Genomic DNA, 26,488 nt, shown 5'->3' with positions numbered 1-26,488 from the left:
CCCCGGCCAGGTACCCCCAGGACTGAGGGACCCCCCTGCTCCCAGCATCCCCCGGCCAGGTACCCCCAGGACTGAGGGACCCCCCCTGCTCCCAGCATCCCCGGGCCGGGTACCCCCAGGACTGAGGGACCCTTCTGCTCCCAGCATCCCCCGGCCGGGTACCCCCAGGACTGAGGGACCCCCCTGCTCCCAGCATCCCCCGGCCGGGTACCCCCAGGACTGGAGCCCCCCTGCTCCCAGCATCCCCGGGCCAGGTACCCCCAGGACTGAGGGACCCCCCCTGCTCCCAGCATCCCCCGGCCGGGTACCCCCAGGACTGAGGGACCCCCCTGCTCCCAGCATCCCCCGGCCGGGTACCCCCAGGACTGGAGCCCCCCTGCTCCCAGCATCCCCCGGCCAGGTACCCCCAGGACTGAGGGACCCCCCTGCTCCCAGCATCCCCCGGCCGGGTACCCCCGGGACGGGAGCCCCCCTCCCTGCTCCCAGCTGGCGCCCAGCTGCTCCTGCCCCTTCTTTCTTTCCTAAGTGAGTCACCAGCCGCGGCTCGCCAAAGAATCCAACTTTCCCTAGATAGTCTCAGCGCGCTGCTGGACACGACCAAGAGGCAGGGGGAAGCCTGAGCTGCCCGGGCCCCTCGGCTCTCCCCCGCCGGGCACCCAGCGCGCAGGCCGCGGCGCGCCGGCCCTCGGCGCAGGGCAGAGGATTCCTGGCCACCCCGCGTCCCAGAGCAGGCGTCCCCCGGCCCCCCGGCCTCTCCCGGGGCGAGGCACAGACCCCCCTCCCGGCTGGGTGGGCAGGCATGGTAGGGGCCTCCCCCGGAGTCCGGGCAGGGACCGGGCTGGCGGCGGTACAATAGCGCCGGGGCTCGCTGCTGCCCCATCAGCTGCTGGCGGGGGGCGCGGGGTCCTTTGCCTGGGGGCGTCTCGGGCCCAGTCCTGCAGCCCCCCCCCCCCCCCAGCTCCCAGCCGGGCTGCACCCCCCGGGCCAGGGCTGGAGAGCCCCGGGGCCCCGCGTCCATTTCACCGCCGGCGCCGGGGTCCTGCACCCCGGGGCGGCGCGTGGTGTTTCCGCGGGGGGCCCGGGAATGAGCCGGAGCTGATACCGCCCCCCTGGAAGGGGCTGGGTTGGATCCGGGGCGGGATGAGCCTGCGGCGGGGCCAGGCGGAAAAGGGGCAGAGAAGTGACTGACTCGTCGCCGATCCCGCTGCTGTGTGGCTGGTTTTAAAACACCGGGGCGGGGGGGGGACCACAACAGAGCGAGCAGCGCCCTCCCCGGCACGGCATGGAGAGGCGGCCGGCGGCGCGGGAGGCCGAGGCGATGCGGCACCGAGCCCAAGGTAAATAGCTGCGTGGGGCCCTTTGGGCAGCACTGGGGGGGGTCATGAGATACTGTGTCCCCTCCCCCCAATGGTTGGTCTCCAGCCTCCTCCCCGGGGTGTGGGGGGGTGTTTGCAGCCCGGCAGGCGAAAGCAGCATCAAGCCGGGGCCGGTCTCCGCGATGCGCCAGGGCTCCCCCCCGCTCCATTGTGCGCCCCTCGGCAGGGAGCGGCGCGCCCCGGCCTCTCCTGCCGCCCGCACGCCCCTCTCCAGCGTGGGGCTCTGCGGTTAAATGCCCCCCCCCCCGCCCCCTGCTGTCGGGACGTGCCAGGGGCTCTGCCCCCCCACCCCCCAGAGCCCGAGCCCCGCAGGGGGCTGGGGAGGGGCCGCTCCCGGCCCTGCTGCCCGGCCTCCCCTGCCAGCGGCCGCGGCGCCGGGCTAGGGCTGGTTCCGGTCCCGCTCGCAGGGGAAGCTCGTGGCGGTGCCTGGGCGCCAGGCTGGAGATGGGGGAGATCCCCGCCGCGGGGGGGGGGGGGTCCCCAGCCTGCCGCCTCCCTGAGCTCCAGGAGCCATGAGATCATCGGCTCTGAACTCCCGGATCCCTCCCCAGCGCCGGGCCCAGGGACTCGGGCTGGGCTGGAGCATCTCGCCCAGCGCCTCTGCTGGAGGGGTGGCTGGGAGGGTAGCGGGCAAACGGCGGCTGGCCTTGGGTACAGTCCCTCGCCCAGGCTAGCGGGGCCGGACGGGGACCCCCAGCCGGGCTGCAGGGCTAACGGAGTGTGAATAACCGGGGGGGGCCTTCCGGTCTCTGCGCCACGCTGGGGCTGGGCCCCGCTCCCCGCCGCCCAAACCTGCCTGTCCAGGGGCTTTCTGTGCCGGGGGCGCCACACGGCTGCGGGGAGAGGGGTGATCTTGGAGGGGGCTCTGGCCTGGCGAGGGGGGCGCTCAGACCCCTTCCCGGGAGGAGGGAGTTTGTGGGGGGGCACGGCCCCTCCTCCAGCTGGGTAGAAACCCCTGAATTCAGTCCTAGGCGGGGGGTTTCCAGGGGGCGGTTTGGAGTCTTCCCCAGCAGGAGCAGAGGGCTGCTGTCTTGGAGCCAGGTCCCAGAGATGTCCTAATTTAGGCCAGGCCCAGGAGCTCAGCCTCGCCCTGCAGTGTTTGCAGCCCAGACATGACTGAACTGGGCTGGGGCACAGAGTCACAGGGCTCTGCAAATCAGGAGTGACTCCTGCAGTCTGGGCCCCCCAGCTGGTGTGGATGGGTGCCGCTCCCATTGGAATGAACAGGCCAGATCCACTGACCTCTGTGTGGGGCTGTGATTTACACCAGGCGAATTGGCATCTGAGTAGCAGATGATGCCAGAGGGGACCTGATTCTGCGCTTGCCCATCCCAGCGTAAATCAGGAGTCACTCTGGGGACACAGACAAGTCTGAGTGGGGTGAGGGGAGAATTGTGCCCCTGGGGGTACGGGTCCTGTGGGCGTCCCAGTTCTGCAGAGCTCAGGGCAGTTTGGCAGGCCCCACGCTCTCGGAGAGGTCTCCTCGCCATCCCGCTGGGCAGGCAGATAGACCCAGTTGAAATGGAGGGTCCAGGGGAAGGCAGTGCCCCCTCCCTGGAGTTTTAGGGAGCAGGAGGAAAGGAGCTAACATAGTCTCAGTAGGCCCACAGAGAGCCAAGCCTGCAGCCCTTAGGAGCTAATTAGATTCACTCAAGTGACTGCAAGATAGAAGTTGCCCTTGACAAGACCTTTCCAGACAGCAGCAGCCTCTGTCGTGCAGTGCAGAGAGGGCAGATCTTGGTGCTTCCGGATGTGTCTGGTCCCCCACTGAGCTTCAGGGGGCATTGGGGCTGCTGTGGGTGAGACCAGTGTTCCCCCAGGACCAGCCTGCTTATCCTCTCCCTTTGCCCTGGGGCATCACCGGCATGGGTCCCCAGCCCTGACGCATGGTAGGGGCAAGGACCAGGCCTGAGGAGGGGTGGCACTGACACGGGTCAACTGAATCTCTCCCCCAGGTCTCATCCTCTTGCCTGCTGGCCCCCCTTCCTTCAGGAGCAGAGTTGGGGTGAAGGGGGCGTTAATTTTGTTCTCCCTCATCGCTAGGTTTCTTCCACCCTGCACAGGTGGCCCCTCCCCAATGCCAGCGGCTTCAGCCCCCTGGCACACAGGGTGCAGGGGGCTCATCCGCTGGGTCATGAAATCCAGAACCAAAGCAGACACCTGCAGGGGATTCTGTGCCCACCCTGCCCTGTCTGTCGCTGCTCCTCATACCCCTGCTGTGGCTGAGGGCAGAGCTGCGCCAGCCCCACTCAGAGCTTGGTTGGCATCCGTGTGATTAGCTGTTTGGTCTCTGCTGAGTGCCACAGTACCCATCTCTGCAGCTTTCCCAGGCCATCCACAGTGTCGGGCAACCTGGGTACAACACGTCTGTCCTCTGACACTGCTCTGTCTTGCTGTGGAGATCTGGGAGCTCACTGTGTCCCTGAACTGTGTGACAGCAGCCCTGCTTATCCAGACCCTGGGATTGGCTGGAGACGTGGTTAAAACACTGTCAGGTCTTGTCTACACCACAGGGCGCAATGGTGTGTTAGCTCATAACCGGGACCCCCCAGCATGGTTACCTGCGCAGCATGGCTGCCTCCTAGACCTAAGTGAGGAAGGCAGGAGGCTGGTGTTATGGGTGGGAAGGCAAAAGGCCTTTCATGGTGGCTGCGGGGTGGGAGGACATCGGGGGACAGATGCTGAGGATGTAATATCCATGTGTGGCTGCCTCCTGCTGCATTTCTGGGCAGGTTTATGGCATTCCCTGGTGCAGTGCTGCTCTACCCCGGCCAGGGGTTTGCTGTCTCCCTGGTGGGTCACAGGAGCAGGCCTGAATCTGCAGCTTTGCCCAACGCTGCTGAATTCTCTTGCTCCTGGGCAGCCGGAGGGAGGGCAGCAGCTGGCTGGAGCTGAGTCTGCTGGAGCCAGGATTTGTTTTGGCTCCGAGTCTCTCCAAGGGACCCAGCCAAATGCTCTTTGGCCCTGTCTGTGTTGGTATCTCTGGGCGGAGGCAGGGCAGCCCTGTGACTAAGCATGGCTTTGTGGCAGGCCTGTCTTTCCACTGATGGAGGAAGAGGGAAGGCCCGGCTGCGCCCTCCCCCCTCCGTCCCTATGCCCTGTTGCAGGAGTGGGAGGGACAGCTGCTGTGATTCATGGAGGCCTGAGTCTGCATGGGCCTGTGGTGGCTGTTCGGGGGAGGGGAGGACAGTGTTGGCAGCGGAAACAGAGGAACCAGGGCCCTTCAGAGCTCGCGGCTGCTGGTCGCAGGCAGGCGAACCGGCCCTAAATGCCGAGCTGCAGTCCTGGGGCCCTGCAGCCTTTGATAAATACTGTGTTTAACAAGAAAACTGCAGACGTATTGTCTGTGCCTGGCTCTCGGCTCCTCCGATAGGCCTGGCTTTCCGTTGTTTATAGCTGAGCAGAACAGTTCTGTCCCTCGTGGTGGTGATGTCCTGTGCCTGGCGGCGTGTGCATGTGCCTAAAATATCCAGGCTGCTCTGGCCGGGCAGTGGTGGCAAGTTGGCTGGGAATAATGCCCTGCCGCCAGACACCCCAGGGATTTTAGTGTGTCCCACCAATATGTTCCGAAGCTGGTTTGTTGTTAGTCTCCTAGCAGGAAGACAATGGGAATGGGGGGTGGGAGGGAGAGCCAGGTGCTAACCCTCTGGAAGATGTGATAACAGCTTTACAGCATGCAGCATGCCACAGTCCTGGGGACAGATATCTCTTTAGCTTTTCAAAAGGATATTATCAAGTTGCGTTTGGCCCGACTTTGCAGAAGGGGTCTCTCTGAAGCCTGGCACGAATAGCAATGAGTTTGTATTTCTGGTGGAAAGGGGTTGGTTTAAACATTTCCCCCTTTCTATTAATTTTGGTCAGTCCAAACTGCTTGGAGAGTGGAATCGCCCTGTCTCTGCCCATTGCTCCGGCTGCGTGAAACGGCCCTGAGCCCATGGGGACGAGGAAACACGGGGTGAAATCTGTCCCCAGCTCAACTCATTTTGCCACTGGCTTCAATGGGACTGGGATTTCACCTGCCCGAGGTGTTTACACTCCTTTGGGTGGTCTTGAGCTGGCTGTCGTGCAGGGGAGGGCCAGGCATCTTCCAATTGACCTGGACAGGGCTTCGCAGAGGAACAACGGGTGCAATGCGTCCCCTAGCAAGCCAACCAGGGTGCTGGTGGCACAGATCTAGGACTGGGCGAGGAAGGGCGGCTCTGTGGAGCCATCAGCAGGGAGATGATAGCTAAATGCAAGCAGCTGGGTGTGGCCAGACAAGGATAAGGGCAGAGCGGGCACAGGCCTGTGCCCGATGGTCTCTTTCCTCTTCCCACTGGCGCTGGAGACCCCAAATACAGAGAACTTGGGTCACCAGCCAAAGCAGGGATTCTGGAGGAAGCCAGCTCAGGGAGAGGATGGAAGGTGGGGTGGCCGAGGCCACCCTTATTGCTTTTCTGAGCGATGCAACATGCAGAACTGCAGTGTGACAGCCCTGGAGTGCATTGTCCAAAAGAGTTAGTGCAGCTTTCACTCCAGAGAGCACTCTGAGCAGCGCCGACTCGGGGTGGAGCTGCCCTGCACCAGAGCCCAGCGCTAGGGAAATGGCCGGCCTCATCGCTGGGAGAACAGCAGGCTCTGTGGGCTGGGTCCTGCTAGCGATCTAGGGCTCATGCTTCAGGGTTAATGCCAGTGGTCTCATTCGCAGAGGTGCTGTGCACCCCTGCTCCAGTTAGAGTCAATGCAAGTGGCAGATGCTCAGCACCTCTGCAAATTAGGTTGATAGGCCTGATTTCTGGAAGGAGCTGAGCTCCTACTTAGGCACTGCGACAAGGGCCAGGCTTTCAGAAGTGCCCAGCAGCAGCCAAGTGGCACTGATGGGCAGGTTTTCTGAAGGGCTGAGCACCTGACTCACCAAGGTCTGCTAGCAATTCGGCCCATGCTGTAAGCTGCTACTGCTCAGGTCGTCCTCGGGCACTTCCTATCGAGCTGGCCCGATGGGTGTCTGGTCGCAGAGCGTGCCCTGGGGGTCTAGCGCTGACTCAGGGCCGGTCCAGTGCAGATATAGCTGCACGGGAAATTCATGATTGGGAGGCAAGGGGCTTGAAAGCAGCTCAGGTTCTCTGGCCGGTTTTCCTTTGTTTATTTTAAATGAACTGTAAACAACCCGAGGCTCCATCCCAGCACCGCCCTGAGATCCTGCCTCCCTGAGTTCCCCTGTCACTCCTCACTCCACATCCTGGACGCTGCCCTGCCGCATGGCTGCTCTGCCTTGCCCCTGCGCAGTGCTTTGGGGCAGAGGATGCTGGGGGCCGGGGTCACTACTGCAGTGAAGTATTATCAGCTCCTGCAGGCCTCCCTTGCTCCTCGAGGATTGCTCCGGCGCTCCACAAGCTATGGGGATGCAGCAGGTTATCCATGTGGGGGACAAGGGAGGCCGCATCACGGATCAGATTAGGGTTAGGAAGGACTTTGGGGCAGTGTCAGTCTCTCCTCTAAGCTTGGTGACAGCTCAGCAGGCCTCTGTGAGCTGGGTAGAACAGCCCTCCCAGATCCCCCAAATAAGGAGCAAGCGGAAATGTGATGGGCACCATGGGAAGCAGAGAGCACCTTAAAATGCAGGCTGACCTGGAGGGGGCATCTGGACAACCCCCTGCCAGAGTCTGGGGAGAGTTGGGAAGCTTCAGGCTTTGGTTCCAGTCTGTTTTGCTTTTGGGTTCTCCCGCTCTGACCCGTGGGCTACGGGCTGTGGGCCCTGATGACTCTGGTGCAAACAGTGCAGGGGAAGGGTTAACCCCCTGGCCCCAGCTCTGGTTTCACTGGGAGGATGAATGAATGCTGGGGAAGGTACTGGTGGCGCAGTCTGTGAATATTCATAAACCCAGCGGCAGCTCCACTGCCGGCCTCTAGGCCTGAGCCTGCTACACCCCCCTTCAGACCCCAGGGCAGCTGGGAGCCAGACCCGAACGGGAGCAGCCCGGTTTCATTTTGGAGTTCTGGAAGACAGTCCTGGGGGGCGTTGGCTTCCCCTGGGCACCGAGCCCAGGTGCTGTGGGACCTGGCTGCCAGCCCACGCCAATGAAGGGGGAGGGTCGCAGTCTCTGTGTCACGAGTGCCCCTTTGTGTGGCATCTGTCTGTGCTGGGCTGGCACGGAAGGGCAGAGGTTCCATTCAGCTCTTTGCCCTCAGACTTGTCGTGGGTGCTCTCTGGGTCGGCCGTGGCATCCTGCTGTAGGGCAAGCAGGCCTGCAGCTCTGCGCTGTTGTGGGGTGGGCGTGCGAGCGGCACTGTGAGCAGAGGAGCAGATGTACCTGCCAGGAGCTGCGCCAGGCGCGGGCTGCTTAGTTACACTCTCAGATGCTGTCATCCAGGTGTGACGGATACAGTTGTTCATGCTAATCCCCCGGAAGCTGCGTGTGTGTGAGCAATTGGGCGTGTGGCTTTGCAGCATGTCTGAGACACGCTCCACTGCTCCTGATCATCCCGTGGGAGGGCAGGAAGGCTGCAGAATGGGGACCGGGGGCTTCCCCCTCTAGGGGTGCTGGCTCTGATCCTGCCCCAGGACAGGGGCTGGCTGACTCAGAGGCAGGGAATGGGATGGGGGCTTTTCCCCTCTAGGGTGCTGGTTCCAATCTGGTGTCGGATTAGTAGTGACCAGCAGTTGTTCCCACCTGAGGACGTTCTCACCTGATGAGGGTTCGGCCTGTGTAACGTGATCCAGGTTTCTGTGGGCGCCCTCGGGCAATGGACCCTAGTTGGTCGTTGCAGTGAGGAGGCCAAGGACTGAATGAGCCATGGAGATTGCACCATCCCTTATCTGCTAGAGGGCTTTCTTTGAGTCATTGAGGCACATTGGCCTGAGTGGGGGTAGAGGAGGTGGCCCCCGGATGGGGAGGGGACCCCCCTCCCAGGGCAGGCAGCGGGGTGCCCTTCTCCAGCGCCGCGTGCTCCCCAATGATGGAAGAGCCCAGGTCTGTCTGCCAGGGCCTGGGCTATGGGGCAGAGGGGCAGCGGCTGGATTCAGAGGCACTTGCCATGCCCTGGTGTGCTGAGCTGGGGTAGGAGTTGGCCCTCTGCGAGCTGTGTGAGTGGTCTGGGCAGAAGCAACCGTGCTCACCCGGGAGTGAGCGACACACCGATGGCCTCATGCCCGAGGCGGCCCAGTTACTTGGCCTCCGCCCAGTGCAGCAGAATCCCTCTGTTCAAGGGACAGTGGATCTGCGGCGCCCAGCGCGGTGACTGCTTCGGTCCCCGGGGTCTTGGCGTTGGGCTTCTTTTTTTTATTCCCCCAAACAAATTCTTCCTCAAACAGCCAAACCCTGCAGCCTGTTGTCCGCGAGCAACAAGAACCCTGCAGTGACGAGCCAGCCCCAGCCGCTTGCGCATCTTCCAGTGACCAGCTGCACTGACCCGAGCATTCAGCTGAATTCCCTATTGGCTCCTCTTCGTGCCACACTCCCAGGCCCTTGGCAGCAGTATCCAGCATGGCAGGATTCAGCTGGAAATAAGCGTTGACAGCCGGTGGGAGACCTCTCTATCCACCCCCCATGGCAGCCTGCTCTGGGATGGGGATCCCTCTGTGCCACTGTCTGGCCCTGGGTGGGGAGCTGCCAAAGCCCACGTCCGGCTGGCTGTGGACTGCACGCTGCCCGGATGGGCTCTGGAAAGCTGCGTTTTAACTTCCTTTGCTTGGCTCAATGCTGGGCTGCCCGCCTGCTGCCCTGTAACTGGGAACCTGCTGGCGCCGTCCCATCCCAGCCGTGCACATGCAGAGACTTGACACCCCGCCCCGCTGGCTGTGAGAGGCTCCCCGTGAGCTGTTGATGAGCTGAGCACGGTTAGGGGTTGCAGCGCGGAGAGCTGAGTCAGCACCAAATTGCACAAGAAAGACCCTCCCAGGAAATGCCCGTGTGTGTGTGCGCAGCCCAGGGGATATCGCCTGTCCTATGTTGTTGCTTGGGAGACCGCAGGTACCCGCACGATGCCTGCTTTTGCACTCGTGTCCCCAGGGCGCCGCTGTGTCAGCGCTGCACAAGCAGCCAAGGGGGCTCACAGAGCTGAGAGCAGCCCTTTGAGATGGAGACTGGGGACCCACGACTGCTTGGGAGTTAGCTCCACTTCAGTTTTGCTCAGCCTCTGCCCCGCCTGACTCTGGGCTGCCGCAGCATCCAGCGGAGACTTCTGGCTCTTCCTCTTCCCTGCTCTAGCCGTGCCGTAGGCCGGGCTTTCCACAGGCTCGTGACTGGCTGCTGGGGTTGGCCAGGCAGTGCCAAGACCGGATATAGCTCTTCATTTGCACTCCGGCAGCACCCAGGAGCAGCACCCATGGAGCAGGAGCTCGCTGCACTCGGTGTGATACAGAGACAACCAAGCCCCAAGGCGCCTCCAGTCTCAGAGGTGGGCACCGGCAGAGCTGGGAGCACCAGGAACCAGGGAGGCAGCGTTGGCCCACGTGAGAGGCAGTGGGCTCAGTGGCGTGGGCAGTGGGGTGTGGGCTGGGCTCTGCGCTGTGGCTCTGGAGGGAGCCAAGGCCGAAGCTGGTATCCTGGTGTCGCTCCCCCTCCCAAGCGCAGAGGGAGGCAGGGGCTGCGGCTGGGCTGCCCTCTCTTCGGGATCAGCCTTGCTCAGGGATGAAGGGAAGCAGGCCGGTGAGATGCAGCTCCTGGCTCGTTGCCAGGCCTGGCGTCACCGCTGTGCCCCGCCCTTCCTGGGCTAGGTAAGGGCGTTAGCTCAGAGCTTTGCCGGGCCCAGGCGTGTGTGAAGCCTGGATCTTCCCCTGCATAAGCTGCTGACGCTAGAAGGGACGCTGGCGCAAAGCGGGGCCGGGTGAGGGCACAGGGACCCCAGCCTGGCATGCTGCAGCCTGCTAGTGACGTCAGCCCAAAGGCCTGGGAAGGGGCAGGGCCCCGGGACTGTGATGACGGGGGATGCTCTGATCCTCTGTGTGTCTGGCAGCTCCCAGCAGGGCCCTGGGAAAGTGCCTCTTCCTACAGAGCCAAGCGCCTCTGTCCCCTCCAGCAGAGGTCCTGCTGGGGCAGAGCACTCATCCCAGCAGCCAGGCCAGGGGTGCCGCGCCCCTCCGTCCTCAGGAGGGATCCAAGGCCCCTCCTTGAGCCCCAGGACAGCCCGGCCCTGAGGGGTCCCAGTGAGCATCCAGTCTGTTAGCAGTGTGCTTCCCAGCCTCTCGGAGCAGCTGCCCCATGTTACCAGGCTAAGCCCCAGTGCCCTGCGCAGCTGCGCATGTTCGTGCCTGCCATGGGGCCCAGAGCGAGGCGGCATGGAGAGCGCAGGCAGCCAAGGAGGGCCTGAACATTGCTTAGTCCTGGGGCCTGTGCCCAGCTCCATCTCTCTGGCGGGGGCCCTGCAGGAGGGCACCCCGGCCAGCGCCCATCAGACGCCTGGGGCAACGCGAGCACGCAGACCTGTGGCGCGTGCCCGGAGAGAGCAAAGTGTCCCTCCGGTTGGCTTGTTGCAATGGTTTCTCGCCTAGTGTAGACAGGGCCTTGCCAGCAGAGATGCCCCCAGTGCTTGTGTGCCGTGGTGATGGCAGGACTGTGAGCTGGCTGCAGGGGTGTGTGTGTCCTGCCTGGCTGCAACGGCTTTGACACTTTTCCTGTACTGAGCATCCCTCCTGCTGCCCCCCCCACCCCCAACACCACCGAGATGGGAGTGAGCAGGCCCTGCCATTTAGCGACATCGCCCCCCTGCACGCCAGCCGTGGGAGCTGGGGCACTCTGGGCCCAAGGGCTCACCACAGCAAGCGTGGAGTTGCCTGGCGTGCCCTGGAATCGCCAGTCTGCACCAGGCGAATGGGAAACACCTGTGTCTGGGGATTCGGAGGGGGGGAGCCTGGCTCTGCGCATGCGTGGGGGGAGTTCATCCCCTCTGGAATTCCCTCCCCGCTTGCAGGACACCCACCCTGACCGCTGTCCTGACAGACAAACAGCATCGGGTTTCGGGGCAGCTGCTGGGACGAGACAGCGACAGCTGGCGACAGGCCGGGGCAGGGCAGGGTGAGGCTGCACCTCAGCTGGGTCAGCGCAGGGGCCGACACAGGCGCTGCCCCAGCCGAAGAAATTCTGGCTTCTCTGGTCATCTAGCCACGGGCTGCAGGAAGGATCTTGGCCTGGCCGGTGAACTGGCCTAGGTGGGCCCTGGAGGCTCGGGCCGGCGGCCCCAGCTCCGTCGTACTGCCCCAGTAAGGGGGTGGTGTTCCCTGCCTGCCTGGTGCTAACTGGATGTGCGTTAACATTGCTGACTCCATGCCCAGGGAGGGGAGCTCTCTGCAGCGTCAAGGGCCCAAACCTGCAGCCTGCAGCCGTTGGGGGCCAGGAACCAGCCTCCAGGCCCGTTTCTCTGGCATCGTGTTCTCGGTGGGCTCTTCCAAGAGGCTGAGCTGCAAGTGTGGGAACCGGGGGTCCCTAATGGCCGCCAGCAGCCTGGTCCCCATCCTACATCTCATCTCACACACCGCTGATACTGCAGCATGACATGGCCTCATGCAGCCCTGGTGCATTGGGATCCGCGCTGGCTGCGAGGGGAGAGCGCCCCGACTGCGTCCCCCAGCCTGCTTCCCGAAGCATCGGCTGGGCTTTTCTAGGAGGGTTCCCATCTGCCAACTGGCCAAGCCTGACCCTGCTGAGCCTACTAATTCTGCAGCCCATGGCGGTTCGGCTGCAGGTCCGAGAGGCCTGAAGGGAAATCGTGTGCAGGGGGATCCAGACGGGGGTCAGGGCCCGCAGCGGGACCCTGATTGCTCTTGGCGTTGGGCAGGGTTGCCCATCCCCCGGCCTGGCCGTGGGCACATTTGGGGATCTGGGAAAGTATTGCCATCTGTTCTGAGGCGTCATCCTGGGCTTGAAGCTTTCGCTCATCTGGTGACTGCAGGCCCCGGGTGGGGCGGGACACGGCTGCTTCTCAGAGAGTCTTTGTCTGGCTTGGCCATGGAGGGCCGTCTGGGTGTGGCTGCCCGGGGAGCTGTGACCCTGGGGGGTGGGGGTGATACCCTCAACTATCCCTGGCCCGTAGATGGCCAGAGTCTCCTCGCCGGATCTGGCTCCATGTGCAGCCAAACCTGCCAGCAGCTCTGCCCTGGGGCGGCAGAGAAGGGGTGCAGTGTGTGTGGGGGGGAATGGGACAGGACAGGTTTGCGAAGGGGCTGTCTCTGGCTCATGCCAAGCCCCCTTGGGCTCCCTCCCCGGCCTGTGAGCACTAGGCCAGTGCTGGGGTGGCTGGTTCAGTGCTAGGTCTGAGGCGGGCAGAGCGGAGGCTGGATCCCTGGAGGTGGCACCCCGGGAGGGCTTGGGGCATTAGGACAGGGCAGACCGGAGCTGCCGCTGCCGGTGGAAATGCGCACGCATGTCTAACCCGTTGGAGCAGCCAAGCTGGTCTGTGCCATGTGCAGGACCCGCCGGCATTGCAACATAGCAGCTCGCTGACCCCTCCTGTGCAGGGCATTGCCAGCCCCAGGATGGGGGACCCCGCTGGTCCCCCTCCTGCCTGCCCCCCAGTACCAGGGGCATTGCTGTGCAGTGATGGGGGCACAGGGGCTGCGGGCAGAGCTGGTTCCGTTGATTGCAGGGTTGCACTGGGCAGAGTCCTGTGCAGACGCACCCAGTGCTGTGGGCAGAGTGCCGGGGCGGTTCTTACCACGCAGCAGGGCGGAGCTGGTCCAGCCCAGACAGCCAAGAACCCATGAGGCTGCCACCTCCAGCTTCTGGGCTGCAGCTCTCCCTCCTCCCGTTGTCTCCCCAGCCCTGGCAGTGACCGGGAGCTGGGCTCGCCTGCCAGGATGCCTCCCTGCAGGAGCTGCAAGGCAGGGTGCAGAATGTGCTGGGGGGGGCCTGCATGATGTGGTGGGGGACACTGGGGGTGGGGTGCCCATCACTGGTGGTTTTTCCACGTTCTCCCCTGGAATAAGCCCTTCCAGCTGTGGGCTGGGTTGCTACTGGAAAGCGATGCCATCGGCTCCCAGTGCCAATGCTGCTCTCGAAGGCCCTGGGTGAGCATGCCTCTGCCGGTGGCACGGGGTGTCTCTGGGATCCCCGGGGACACTCTCCCTAGGCAGCCCCTGCGCTAGAGCAAATGGCCCCTTGCCAGCTGCATGCTGGGTCTGTGCTTAGAAATACCGACCGGCAGCTTGCTGCCTTTGTGGCCAAAGTGCCGAGACGGCAGCGGGGATGTCCTGGCCTGCCAGCCCCTGGCCCTGTGGCTGCTCCGTGGTGCCATCAGGAGCCAGCCAGGGCTGGTCCTTGTGCATTTGTTTTTCATCCCTGTCCTGGCTGTGGCAGGAGTGGTGCCAGGGCCCTTTATGCAGCTCATGTCTCTGTCTCGGTGGCCCTGTCCAGCCCCAGGTTGCAGAGTGCTTCGCAAACATTACCCAATCCTCGGCTCTCGGGGTGCATTACGTCACCCTGCTGGGGAGGGGCCAGCTCTGCAGCCACATCTCGCCTCCCGTGCAGCGTGGCACGCGCTGACTGCCCTAGGGCTGGCTGCACTTCAGCCTCCCCACTGCTGGTGCAGGGGGCACGTCCGGCTGGGAGGTTTCCATACATAGACTGATCTGAGAGCAGTGGCTGGGCCTCCTAATAGTCCCGTGTGTTCTATAGATAGGGAAACTGAGGCATGCAAAGTCTGGAATAGAACTCAGGAGTCCTGGCTCTCTCACCCCCCCACCCCCTTCCCCAAACACCACTCTCCTCCCAGAGCTGGGAACACAGAACCCAGGAGTCCTGGCTCCCAGGGCCCTGCTCTAAGCGCTAGATAGTGCTGGATCAGACTGTTATTTACAAACCATGACATCAGGGTCTGTTCAGTCTGGAGTGCAAGGTCTGAACCCCCCAAGAGGCCCCACACTGCTGTGATAGGCAGGGCTGTGGCCCTGGAGCTGAGGGGGGCCTCACTTCCCCGGGCAAAGCGACGACTCCCCATGCGCGTGCCCCTGTGCATGTGTGTGTCTGAACGGGCTGGCTGCACCCTGCAGCTCTGGCAGGCATTCCCCACGCGAACGCTCAGCAATCATAGCAGCGTCGCCCTTCCCTGCCACCAGCGGCTTGTGGGTCCCGTTGGGGTCTCCTGGCCGGAGCTGCTGCTCCCACGGTCTCTTGGAGGAGATTGGGGCTGATGGCTTCCTGAAGAGACACAGCCAGCGCCAAGGGAGCCGAACGCAGCCCCTCTCCCCCAAATGGAGCAGGGCACCAGCTCCACATGCAGCAGCCGAATGATGCCCCCAGTTGGCTCTCACAGCCAGACTGTGCCAGCCCCTGGCATGCTCCTTGGGACTTGGAGCCTGTGTGACGAAGTGGGACTGTTCTTAATGTTTCCTCTGAATATTGTGGGGGTGCCTCAGTTTCCCCTAGGCAGTTCTTAAGTCTCTAGGTGGTGGGATAAGGGTGTATGATCGTTGCAGAGCCCTAGAGGGCAGGTGTGGGCAGGGGTCTGGACACAGAGAATGGCCGACACCCTGTTTCCTGGCAACTGATGGCCTGGGCCCTTCCCCCCTCAAGGTGAGAGCTAAAGGGTTGGAGAACAAAGGGATCAGGTGCCCTCCTGGCCCAGGAAAGGGACAAAGCCCAGAGGAGGAGGGGCTGGGGGGAGTTTCAGTTGGGGGCTGGCTGGAGACACGGAGTGAAGGGCAGACATGGTTGTCTGGCTCACTGCCCCCCAAAATGGACCCGGCTGAGGGGTCCTGTTCTCTGCACCTACAAGCTCTGTGTTAGACCATGTCCCTGTCGTCTAATAAACCTTCTGTTTTACTGGCTGGCTGAGAGTCACGTCTGACTGCAAAGTCGGGGGGTAGGACCCTCTGGCTTCCCCAGGACCCCGCCTGGGCAGACTGGCTGTGGGAAGCACATGGAGGGGCAGAGGTTGCTGAATGCTCCGAGGTCAGACCCAGGAAGGTGGAAGCTGTGTGAGCTGTGTGTCCTGAAGACAGTCTGCTCCCAGAAAGGAGACTTCTCCAGAGTCCTGCCTGGCTTCGTAGGGAGCAGTTCCAGAGCATCGCCCGGGGACTCCGTGACAGCCTGTTCCTGGGGCGGGCTCGGGGTGGGGACAGTGTTGGGCTGCAGGCAGAGCTGCTCTCAGGCCTTTGAGCCCCCAGATCCTGGTTTCTGCTGGCCTGATCCCCTTCCCATCTGGGGCACGGTCAGCGGGATTCATGGGATCCCAGCTCAGATGCGGTGTGTTCAGGGGCTGGGTCTCCATGGCCGTGCTGGGAACACGGAGCCACAGCTGACTGGGTGACCCACAAGCTTAGGAAAGACTCTCCCCGGGCAGGTGCCCTCGTGTAGACAGGGCTCCGGCAGCCCTTCCCACCAGGGATGCTGGTAGCAGGGTCTGGCCAGAGGCGGGGGTCTGGGTCACGCTGTGTGTTAAGGTCACATTTATAAAGGGTTAATAGATGCTAATCAGTTGTCAACTGCTTGCTTATAACTGGCACTTCCTGCCGAGGGGCTTTGAACTGTTCCCATGCGAGCTTCCAACGTCCGCGGCCACTCATCCATACTGGCCCTGTAACCCAGACTGAGGCCAGGAGACGCCATGGGGCAGCGGTGTCTCCACGCACCCTGCTGGTGCTCTGTGAGTGTGCAAGGATGGCACAGCTGCACTGCACGTCCAGTGTGCCCACACCGCATTGCACATGTGCCCCTCCCGCTGCGCCCAGTGGCCAGGGGATCTCCGCAGGGGGCCAAAGAAGGGCTTGGTGCTGGCTGGGCCTTTGGATGCAGGCCGGCGAGGTCAGGAAAAGAGGAAATGTGCCAAGGATGAGATTGGACTGCCCAGGAGTGACCTCTCCCTGCCGGGGAGCTGGGCGTCTCTCCTGCCCCACCCTGGCGGCTGCTGCAGCGGTTACTTAGCTGGCCCAGTGCTTCCCAGGCTGCTCCCTGCTTGTTTTAGTCCAGGCGATTATTCAGTGGCTTTGCAACAGCCTGGCCAGGGAATCGGCTGCTTTCGGAGGCCCAGGCCGGCTGAGTCACTGCTGCTGAGCTAGGGCTGCACTGACGGGCACGCGGGTTCTCCTGGTCAGTCTCTGTGTGAGCGTGAGTCCCTCGAACCTGGCAGGCCTGTGTCTGAATGGGGAGTTTTCTGTCTGTGGTGTTACGAAGGCAAACTCCTATGGATGGACTGACACACGCCCGTGCGCCCGCTTCTCCCCCGTCGGGCACACGCCCTTCCCAAGACTTCTCCAAACACGCTGTGTTACAGTTTCCACCCTCTCCTGGTTCTGACCCAACCTCGGCGCCGCTCCTGGAGCTGGCGAATGGGCTGGAAGTGGCATTCATCCCTCTGGTGCGTGCCCGGCGCGTGTTGCCCTTGCAGCATGCTCTGGCTTTTCTCTCGTGCTGCTCCGTGAACGGGCAGGAGCAGCTGAGCGCTCGGTTCTCTGAGCAGGGGCATGGAGGGAATCAGTGCAGTAAATCTCGTGAGCTGTGAAAGCGTGGGCTGGGATCCCACTGCTGGCGCAGCCACCCCAGCTCCCAAACCCCTCCATAGCCGAGCCAGGCTGCCCAGGCAGGGCCCTCGCAGTTAGAGGTAGAGGAGCGATCGGTGCGGGCAGCCCCCGACCGGGACATTGGGGTTAGAACGTGTCACATTTAAACCTAAGGGATGGAGAGCGGTGATTATGGCTCTGAGCAGCGGCTGGCGAACACAGTGCAGCAGAAGGCGGCGGGAGGGGGGGTGTTACTGACCCCCGGCCTTGGCATCACAATTTGGGAGCTGGGTCCATGGGGCTGGATGCCCTGTTGAGCTCACACTCGGTGCTGGGTTCTCTGGAGGTTCTGGCTGTTGGTGTCCCAGTTGGGAGCTGCTGGGCACGAGAATTCAGCCCTTGTTTCCAAGCCTGACTGCGAGCAGAGCTCTCCAGGAACCCAGCCCCGAGGACGGGTGCTGAGCTCTGTGAGAATCTGGCCCAACTGGGCCAAAGCTGTCCTGGTGCAGCTGCACGGGGGCCGTGAGTCCTGGGGCCGAGCTGCCCGGCTCATGCTGCCTGTGCGGCCCCGGTGATGCCAGCGCTGACACCCGCTGCCTTGTAAACTAAACGCCCCTTTGATCTGGCATGTAACGTGCCCGCGCCGCAGCAGACTGGTGGGTGGGAGCAGCCTGGCAGGAGAGATGCATGCGTGAGCAATTCCTCGCAGAGGCGGGGGACGCTGTGTCTGTGGGCGCAGGGACCAGGGCCAGCTCCTGCCACTGGGGAAATGGGTTTCTGTGTGTCAGGGACTTACCTGTTTGGGGAGGGCTCTTTGGGTGTGTTGGAGGCAATGCCAGCGAGACAGAGCAAATCAGGGTTAGGGCCAACTCCCTACCTCCCTTCCCCCCCACCTCTGCCGGTGCCCCTCAGTCGCGACCCACAGCCCCTGCTGCTGTCCCAGCCCTAGGCTGCCCCCGGCCCATGGCTCTGCCAATGCCCCTCTGCCTGGCACACATGCCCAGCTGCACGCTGACTTTTTGACCACAGTGAAGGCCCTTTGTGGGTTCGATCGTTTCCTGTGCTGGTGCAGCCAGTGCCCCTCCATGTCCGTCCGTCCGTCCGTCCGTCCGTCTGTCTCCTCCCCGCTGCGGGGGTGGCCAGTGCTGGCAGTTTTGCCCCAGCTGAGTTCTGAATTGAGGAGCTCGGAGGTGAGATCCCGCTCAGGGAAGCGAGGCCACCGTGCTTGGGAGAGGGGGTCACGGGGATCGACTGGTGCCCAGGTGCATGGAGCAGGCACGAGCCACCCTAGCCACAGAGCAGAGCATGGACGGATTAGCTCTTGGTCCTCGTTAGGGGTGGGAGTGTGGGGAAGGGACCAGCCATGGTCGGTCCCCTTCCCTGGAGGGTTCTGGGCCCTTCGCCATCCGAGGAGTGGCCAGGGCTCTGGGAGGGCAGTGCCATCACACTCTCCCCTGCCTGGACCGTGGCGGTGTCCCACCAGGGACCCCACGGCACTGCAGGCCCCCCTGCATCTGCTGTGGGATCCTGGCCCCTCCCAAACTGCCCACGGGCTGCCCTCTCCTGGGCTAGCGCTGATGGGGCCTTGGTGCAGCCACCGGCCATGTTGCTGCCATGCCGCCATGGCACCGGTGTGGGGAGAGCGCCCACGTGGTCCAGCCCGGTGATTGGCATCTGGTGGGCCTGCTCCCCCAGGGCCCTATGGCTGGGGGCACTTTTCCCATTGGCCGTGCCGCCTTATGATGCGTCTGTGACCCCTTGGCGTAATGGGGGCAGCCTGGGCCCAGTGGGCAGGCTGAGGAGACGGCTTGTCTATGGGGACAGGCATTGGCTTAGCTGCCCGTTTCCTTCCTGTGTGTGTGTCCGTCCGTCGGACTCCTCTGTGGATGCTCCATAGTGACACACTAAAGCAACACATTGTAAGGAGAGTCATCACTTTAGATAAGCTATTACCAACAGGAGAGTGGGTTTGTGTGTGTGTTGGGGGGGGGGTGGGGAGAAAACCTGGATTTGTGCTGGAAATGGCCCACCTTGATTATCATGCACATTGTAAGGAGAGTGATCACTTTACATAAGCTATTACCAGCAGGAGAGTGGGGTGGGGAGAGAGAAAACCTTTTGTAGTGATAAACACCCATTTTTTCATGGTTTGTGTGTATAAAAACATCTTCTGTACTTTCCACAGTATGCATCCGATGAAGTGAGCTGTAGCTCACGAAAGCTTATGCTCAAATAAATTGGTTAGTCTCTAAGGTGCCACAAGTCCTCCTTTTCTTTTTACTAATGCAACAGCCCCGGATCCAGGCCCTGCTCCGTCCCCACTTGCTGACATTGCGAATCCCTGCCTGGCTCCTGTGATGGACACGGGCAGCCCCGACGCCAGGGCTGGGATAAACCGCTCCCAAGGGGACGCGCTCTCCAACCCGCACGCAGGCCCCACTGCAGCCGGAGGGGGCCGACGCCTCTCGTCAGCGGGCAGGGACCTGGGCGCCGCCAGCGAAGGGGCAAGTGTCCTGAGCCCCAGGTGGCAAACAAGTCGTGGCACCTTCACTCCGGGTGACCTTTTGGTACCACGCTCCCAAAGGAACGTCGGTGCCCCTCGATCCTGAACTGCCGCCCCCGCTAGCCTGCATCTGAACCGGTGCTGAGCTTGCCAGCTCTGCCGGACGGCCCGCACGGCTTTATGACGGTGGGTGTGGGGTGCCCTCCCAATGCGCCCTCCTGTAGCCATGGGCAGGAGCCTGCCCCGCTCTCTGCTGACTCCCACCAACCCGGCTGTGTGTGTGTGTGTGGGGACGGGGGGGGGGGGACGGGGGGTGTTCCCCTGCTTTGTCTCGCTCCTGCTGGGCTGGGAGAGCCCTACCCGTCCGTCCGGTCAGGCCCAGTCTGTCACTTCCTGTGGGAGCGGGTGGGGTGCGGGAGGCGCTGGGTGGCCCCGCACGGGGGAGGCTGCCTTTGGTTGCTGGAGATGCCTCGGCCTCACATGGACATTCTTGCAGCATTAGTCAATTGTTGTGTGCAGAGCACTTGCCGCAGGCTCTGTCTCGGCTGCTGGGACCCGAGCTGGGCTGGAGCGATGACGTGGTGGGAGCTGGGAGGGCACTGTCCTGGGCTGGGAAAGGCAGCTCCCACTCCAGCGCTGGGAAGGGATGGGGTGCCGTACCCACAGCCGGCCGTGGGGGGGGGGGGTCCTGGCTCCTGCCGTGCAGTCTGTCCAGCCCCAGGCCCAGGCCCTCCCCTTCCCCACCCCGGGAACCCTTCCCTTGTGAGTGGTGCTGTTTTGGGGCAGGCTTAGCTCTGAGCCAAGGATCCAGGACCCTCGGCCCCCACCTGGGAGTAGGGCAGGCAGCTGCTCCCATAGGAAACAGGGTGGCTTTGTGCCCTGCTGGCTGATGGCCGGTGCCGGGCAGTGCCAGGCCCTGGCCGATGGGCGCTCTGTGCATTGTGTGAGCTGGCCGGAGGGACGCGCTGTGCCTGGCACCTGTAGCATGGGGCTGTGTGACTGTGGGGGTTGTGGGGCGCGTGGGCAACTGCTAACTGCCGTGGGGCCCTGCCCTCCATGGGAGGCACGGCTGTGTTCGGAAGGGGGCAAGGCAGGGCCTGTGGGATCTGGGCCCAGCAGTGCCCTGAAATGCGCCCTGGCCAAGCCGCCCGCCAGGGCGGTTCCAAGCCCAGCCTCCTCCGCTGGGGCTGACCCCACTGCCCAGGCCTGAGAGAGCAGCACTGGGTGGCCCTTGTATGAGACACATGGGGGCCCCCAGGGGCTGCCCCATGCCTGGCAGAGCTGTAGGGGGCTGCTGAGGGACTGGGGGGAGAGGGGTACTCGTGGAGTTGGGAGCGGGCGCCAGGCCGTGAGTCACAGGCCCTGGGGCTGGAGTGAGCAGTGTTCAGTGTCACTTCTCACATCCCGTCCTCGGTTCCTGTTTCGAGGCTAGAAGAGTCTGCGCCCATTGGGGAGGGCGGCGCCAACTGGCTCCCCTCTGCCGCTATGGCCCAGTGCAGATGGGCACCGCTGGCGGCCCCGGGGAGCCAGGACGATGCCAGGACGGCCCTGCCCGGCCACTGATCGCCCCTGGCCCTGGAACGCGGCTGGCAGGGGTTGCTGCTGAGTGAGGCCATGGGCCAGGGCGCTGGGGTGGGGTGGCAGAGCGGGGCTCTGGCACGCCGACCTCCCCCGATTCCTGCCCCAACATGGTGGAGATCTTCCCTGGGGCCCATGCGTGGGGCTGGCCTGGGCTCTGGGGAAGGATTGACCTTGTTCTCTTCTGCTTCTGTGTTTCAGCTAAAGCAGCAACCCCTCCAGGGCAGAGCGTCCCCCCCAAGAGTGACCAGCCAGCTCCGGCTGCAGCCCCCTCCCCGTCTACAGGAGAAACACTGCCCCCCAGGAGTGACTGGCCTGCCCCTCCCGCAGCGACCCCTATGGGAGAGTGCATCCCACCCCAGAGCGACCAGCCCTCCCTCCCTGCCACACCCACCCCTGTTGCAGTGACCCCTCTGGGAGAAGCCCTGCCCCCCCAGGGAGACCAGCCAGCCCCTGCTGCTGCCCCCCCACCTCCAGGAGAAGCCCTGCCCCCGCAGCGAGGCCAGCCGGCCCCTGCCGCTGCCCCCCCACCTCCAGGAGAAGCCTTGCCGCCCTGGGGAGACCAGCCAGCCCCAGCCCCCGAACCTCTAGGAGAAGCCTTGCCCCTCCAGCGAGACCAGCCAGCCCCTGCCTCTGCCCCTCCATCTCCAGGAGAAGCTCTTCCCCTCCAGCGAGACCAGCCAGCCCCTGCCGCTGCCCCCCCATCTCCAGGAGAAGCTCTGCCCCCCCGGCGAGACCAGCCAGCCCCTGCCGCTGCCCCCCCATCTCCAGGAGAAGCTCTGCCCCCCCGGCGAGACCAGCCAGCCCCTGCCGCTGCCCCCTCATCTCCAGGAGAAGCTCTGCCCCTCCAGCGAGACCAGCCAGCCCCTGCTGCTGCCCCCCGACCTCCAGGAGAAGCTCTACCCCCACAGCCAGCCCCAGCCAGCCAGCCAGCCAGCCCCAGAGACCAGCCAGCCCCAGTAGTTGCTCCAGCCCCTGTGGAAGAGACCCCTTCAGGAGCAAAGAGCCCTCCAGGAAATGCCCGGCTTTCCCCAGCTGCAGCTGCCCCCACGGGAGAAACGCTACCCCCCAGGAGCGGTGGGCCGTCCCCTGCCACCGCCGCTTCTCTGCCACCTGCCGCAGCGGCCACCAGCCCCAGACCCAAGCAAGGTGCGTGCGTCTCTGGGGCAGTGCTGCACAGGGCCTTGGGTACCTCCTCTTCTGCCCCCATAGCCCTGGCCCGAGGGGATGATTCCCGCTTGGCGGACAGGCCCAGAGCAGCGGGCCTGGGATGACCCGAGTGCCCGTGGCCGGCCCACATGGCGCCTGGGATCTCCCCATCGTGGGGGTCACTCACAGGAGCTGGTGCGTTGATCCCTGCAGCCGGCTCTGGGGCCCGGGGCGGGTGTGCGACCCCAGAGCGCCCCTCTGCAGGGATTAGCGGGAGCATCCTGGCCAGCGTGGGGGCTGCGCCGGTCACGGCACGGAGCACCTGCCTGTGCTCTCAGGCCACGGTCCGGTTCCCTGGGCAGCTCTTGGCTGAGGCCATGTGTCCAGGGCAAAGAGGCAGCAGGCACAACCCTCATGGATCACACGTCGGGCGCCTTCCCCTCTGCCCAGCAGATGTCCTGAGCCTCCCCTGGCCGGCTGGCTGGGGCCAGGGTGGGGCTTCAGAGCCCTGTGCTGAGCAGATTTTCTCTCTTCTCCCCCCAGGTGCCCAGAAAGCTGAAGCAAGGCAGAGGCAGGCGAAGGAGCGGAGGGAAGAGCGGGCCAAGTACCTGGGTGAGGAGCCAGTGAGGCTGGCGTGAGCCCCAGGCCAGGCCCCTTGTAGAAGGGAGCTGGGGGAGAGGGCCGTGTGTGCGAGTGCCCTGGGCTCTGGGGACCTGTTTGTCTCCGGTGGGCAATGGGCACACGGCAGCGTGGAGAGGGTGCCGTGGGCACCAGGGACGTGGCCTGGGATTTGGTTCTCAAAGGGGAAAGCGGGATAAAGACAAACCCAGTTAGAGGAGCTTTGCGCGTTCATTGGGAGTCTGATTAGCCGGGAGTCGCAGGATTAGCCCCGGGCGGTGGGATCCCGGCGAAACATGGCGCCCCTGCTGCCCCAGGAGCCCTGAGCGAGCCGGGGCCTCGTGCTCTCGCAGCTCCCGGCAGTCGCGCTGCAGGGCCCCCTCTGCGTCCCCACACAGCAGCCTCCTTGTCTCCCAACTATTTCCACCCTCATTCCCCCATTGTTTCCCTGAATGTGCTTTTCAGGCCGGCTTCTCCACTCCCTTTTGTCCTGGCCCCAGGCTCCTCCCCTCCACACCCAGCCGTTGCTGCGGGTGCCTCTGCCCCAAATCCTCCCCCGACACCTGTGGCTCTGACTCCTGCCGTGGGCTTCCGCCTGCAGGGAGCTCGGCAGAGCCCAGCTCCTCCAGCCACCTGACCCCAGCAGCTGCACGGCCCCACCCTGCCCAGCTCTGGGCCCCTCCAGAGCTTCTGCTCCAGCACTCCCTGGGGGGATCTAAGCGAGCGGACGGTCAGAGGTGCTGTCCCAGGGCTTCCCACCCTTCCTCAGGCAGTGCCCCATCCCCTGCCGAGCCAGAGTGGCCACTGCTCCACCCGCTGCTGCCTGGCCGGTGTCCGGAGGAAGGGGGAAAAGCCCATCATGCCTGTGGCCAGCAACACTGTGCTGGGGGCTGCCTCCTGGGCATGGGAGCGGGGCCCGGGTGCCCTCCCCTGCCCTCCTTCGCTGTATCTGCGTGGGGCAGTGAAAGGGGGCCAGCTTAGATGGGGTCCCCATCATGCTTGGCACTGCCTGGCCCCAGGAGCAGAGAGGCCCAAGACGGAAAGGGCTGTTTCTAGAGGCCCTGCACTGTCATGACTTTTAACTGGAAGGGCCGGGGTGGGGCGCTGCAGCCTGAGCCCAGCCACCCAAGCCATGGCCCTGGGCAGGAACCCGGCCCAGCCTGGCCCTGTGGCGCCGGGGGCTGGGTGTTGCGGGCTCCATCCCCTCACAGCCGCGCTCTCTCTTGGCAGCCAGCAAGCGAGCGCTGTGGCTGGAGAAGGAGGAGAAGGCCAAGGTGCTGCGGGAAAGGCAGCTGGAAGAGCGCAGGAAGCGGCTGGAGGAGCAGAGGCTGAAGGCAGAGAAGCGTCGGGCCATCCTGGAGGAGCGCCAGAGGCAGAAGCTGGAGAAGAACAAGGTGGGCACGGGGATGGGCAGGGCAGGGGAAGCCTCTGGTTGGCATAAAACACCCCTGGGTACGAGATCTCCAGGCACAAAACAGGATGGAAAAACCACCCCAAACTCTCCAGCCCTTAGAAGAGTCCCCTGTGCATCTGTAACCCCCACTGCATGCCCCACCCTGCCTCCCCTGTGCCCCTGCACACCCCCAGCATGCAATTGCCCCCCAGCTCTCCCTGTACCCACAGACCCGTGTCCTGCACCTCCCTCCACAGGCCCTGGCAGTGCTGGGGGCGGCTGGCAACAGGTGCTTGTCGTGGCTCGCTCTGGAGCCCACGTCACGGCTCCTTCTCCTTCCCCGGTACTTGTTTCAGAGCCAGCCCCTCACCCCAGCCCCTAACCCTGACCCCTCAGGTGGGACCCCGATGGTGGGATGCAGATGCAGGCTGCTCTGCGCCTGCTCCCCCCGCCTCTCACCCCCTCCTCTCCTTGTCGCAGGAGCGCTACGAAGCCGCCATCCAGAGGTCAGCCAAGAAGACCTGGGCCGAGATCCGGCAGCAGAGGTGGTCATGGGCTGGCGCGCTGCACCAGAGCTCCTCCCGGCACAAGGATGGTGAGTCAGGGGCTCAGGCGCACGCCTGGCTGGGCACAAGCTGCCTGGGCTCCCCGCTGGCGTGCGAAGATGAAAGGGGGGGGATGTGGAATCCTAGGCCACGTGGGGCACCGGGCTCTGTGCAGCGGGCCAGGCTCTTCAGTCGGCTGTGCCAGGGTTCACCCACCGCAGCCTGCCTCCAGGCTGCTGCTGAGAATGGCCGAGGGAGGGGCTGGGCAGGTTTGCAGTGTCCAGGTAGGGGCAGGGCTGGGGGGATCCATCAGAACCTCCTTGCCCCTGAGCAGCTGCCTTCTGCTAAGCGGCACCAGCATGGTACCCTGCGCCCGTCAGGGCCCCTCACTCTGCGCCGGGTTGTCGCTCTCGGTGCCCTCGCCCTGTGTGTGGGCTCTCCGTGTTCGCATTGCCCAGCGGAGTTCAGTGGCTGGTGTCCTATCCGCGGGCAGGGGTGTTGGCACCCGCTCGCTCCCCGTCTCCAAAGCCGTGCCCCCGCCTGGCCGTTCCTGGGCAGCCTGCAGGAAGGGGAGTGACGTCAGCCGGTTGTTGTGACTACAGATCTGTGTTGGTGCCGTGTCGCCCTCTGTCTGGCTGGGAATGTGAGCACGTGTGGGAATGGCACGACGTTCTGGGGGCCCATGCCGCCGTTACCCCGTCCCCGTGGCGTGGTCCAGTCGACGGCTGGTCTGCGTGTGCTGAGCTGGGGCTGCAGCCGGCTCGGCGCTGCACAGAGTGCCATGCATCGCGTTCGCTCCGCCTTCTGGGGAGCCCCTCGCGGGCAGGTGGGACAGGACTCGGAGTCATTTGTCCCCTTTACTGCCACTCCCCCCGTTCCTGGGCACTCAGCTGGGACTGGCACTGCCCAGGGTTCGCGCCGCCCCCACCAATGAACAGGTCTGAGCAGGGCCCGAATGGGGGAAGCTCTGCCCACAAACAAGCTCCGCCCTGTGAGGTCCCCTCTCCGGGTCGGTGGGAGCAGCTCCTTGGCTCAGCTGCCTCTGCGTGCGGCTTCACCACACCCAGGGCTCTGCTGGGCTCAGCTCCGCTTTGACTGAGGGGAAAGAAACCTATGGAGGCAGCTCCCCAAGCTGCCCACCCGTGGCATCAAAATGCAGCGTTGCTCCCCGTGAGTTGTGCAGATCAGGGACGCGCCCCCACAACCCTCTCTGCTCTTCCACACGTGAGGCATGAAATAGTGAACAGTGCTGGCATTGAAGTGATCCCGGCTAGGCCGCTGAGCGAATGAGGCGGTTCTCCTTGCTGAGCTGTGGGTGCAGGCTCTCTGCAGACTCAAGTAAATGTCTCTGCCTCATTTACACGCGGGGCCACGTTTCTGGGGTTCTCTTTGCAGCCAGAGCAGCTAGAGGCTGGCTGTAAGGGGCGCAGGCCGAGGCACTGGAGAGGCAGTGGCATGAGAGAGGTGGGGGTGCCTGCTGGCTGAGTCCAAATCCCGTTTGTGGGGGAACTTGGAGGGAATGGCTGAGTTTAGTTTGTTTCTACTGAGAGCCGTCGATGGAGCTGGGTTCACAGGCAGGGTCCCGACCTGGGAGAGCTGGGCCCAGCTCCGGCCCTGCCCCAAATTCTGACAGGTGCTTGAACAGTCTGGAGCCACCCAGCCAGCTGGGGACGCCTGTCGCTCCGACTCTCTGCCCTCTGGTTCCGGGGAGCCCAGCATGGGATGCCCCGGATCTGATTGTCCAAGAGGCTGTGCAGCTCGCAATGGGGCAGCCCCCTTGGCGTCTCGGGCCAGCTCCGCCCATCAGCAGCTGCTTTTGCAGATTCCGACCCTAGGCAGTCTGGGGGGAAAGCCCCTTTTTGCTCTTAATTTTTTATTATTTTTTTTAATGGTTCTTTCCCAAGCAATGAACTGACC

The 26,488-nt window shown here is 64.0% G+C and overlaps 1 protein-coding gene across 3 annotated transcripts in view; it reads left to right on the top strand.

Annotated features, from left to right (window-relative positions):
* The first annotated feature begins 614 nt into the window (after positions 1–614).
* MAP7D1 (MAP7 domain containing 1) overlaps positions 615–26,488 on the top strand; it is a 37,883-nt gene continuing 12,009 nt past the window's right edge. The window contains exons 1-5 of one of the 3 annotated variants that reach the window (XM_037881926.2): positions 615–1,337; positions 21,068–22,015; positions 22,559–22,627; positions 23,864–24,027; positions 24,507–24,621. In XM_037881926.2, coding sequence (XP_037737854.1) covers positions 1,283–1,337; positions 21,068–22,015; positions 22,559–22,627; positions 23,864–24,027; positions 24,507–24,621 — 1,351 coding nt within the window. In that variant the 5' untranslated portion in view covers positions 615–1,282. The remainder of the gene's footprint in view (positions 1,338–21,067; positions 22,016–22,558; positions 22,628–23,863; positions 24,028–24,506; positions 24,622–26,488) is intronic. The other 2 variants (XM_037881925.2, XM_037881927.2) reach the window with 2 other exon arrangements.

The sequence above is a fragment of the Chelonia mydas genome, chromosome 19, assembly GCF_015237465.2.
Source record: "Chelonia mydas isolate rCheMyd1 chromosome 19, rCheMyd1.pri.v2, whole genome shotgun sequence".
In the NCBI taxonomy this organism is placed as follows: Eukaryota; Metazoa; Chordata; order Testudines; family Cheloniidae; genus Chelonia; species Chelonia mydas.
The sequence above is the reverse complement of the archived record's forward strand: the minus strand, read 5'-3'. Positions and strand labels throughout refer to the sequence as shown.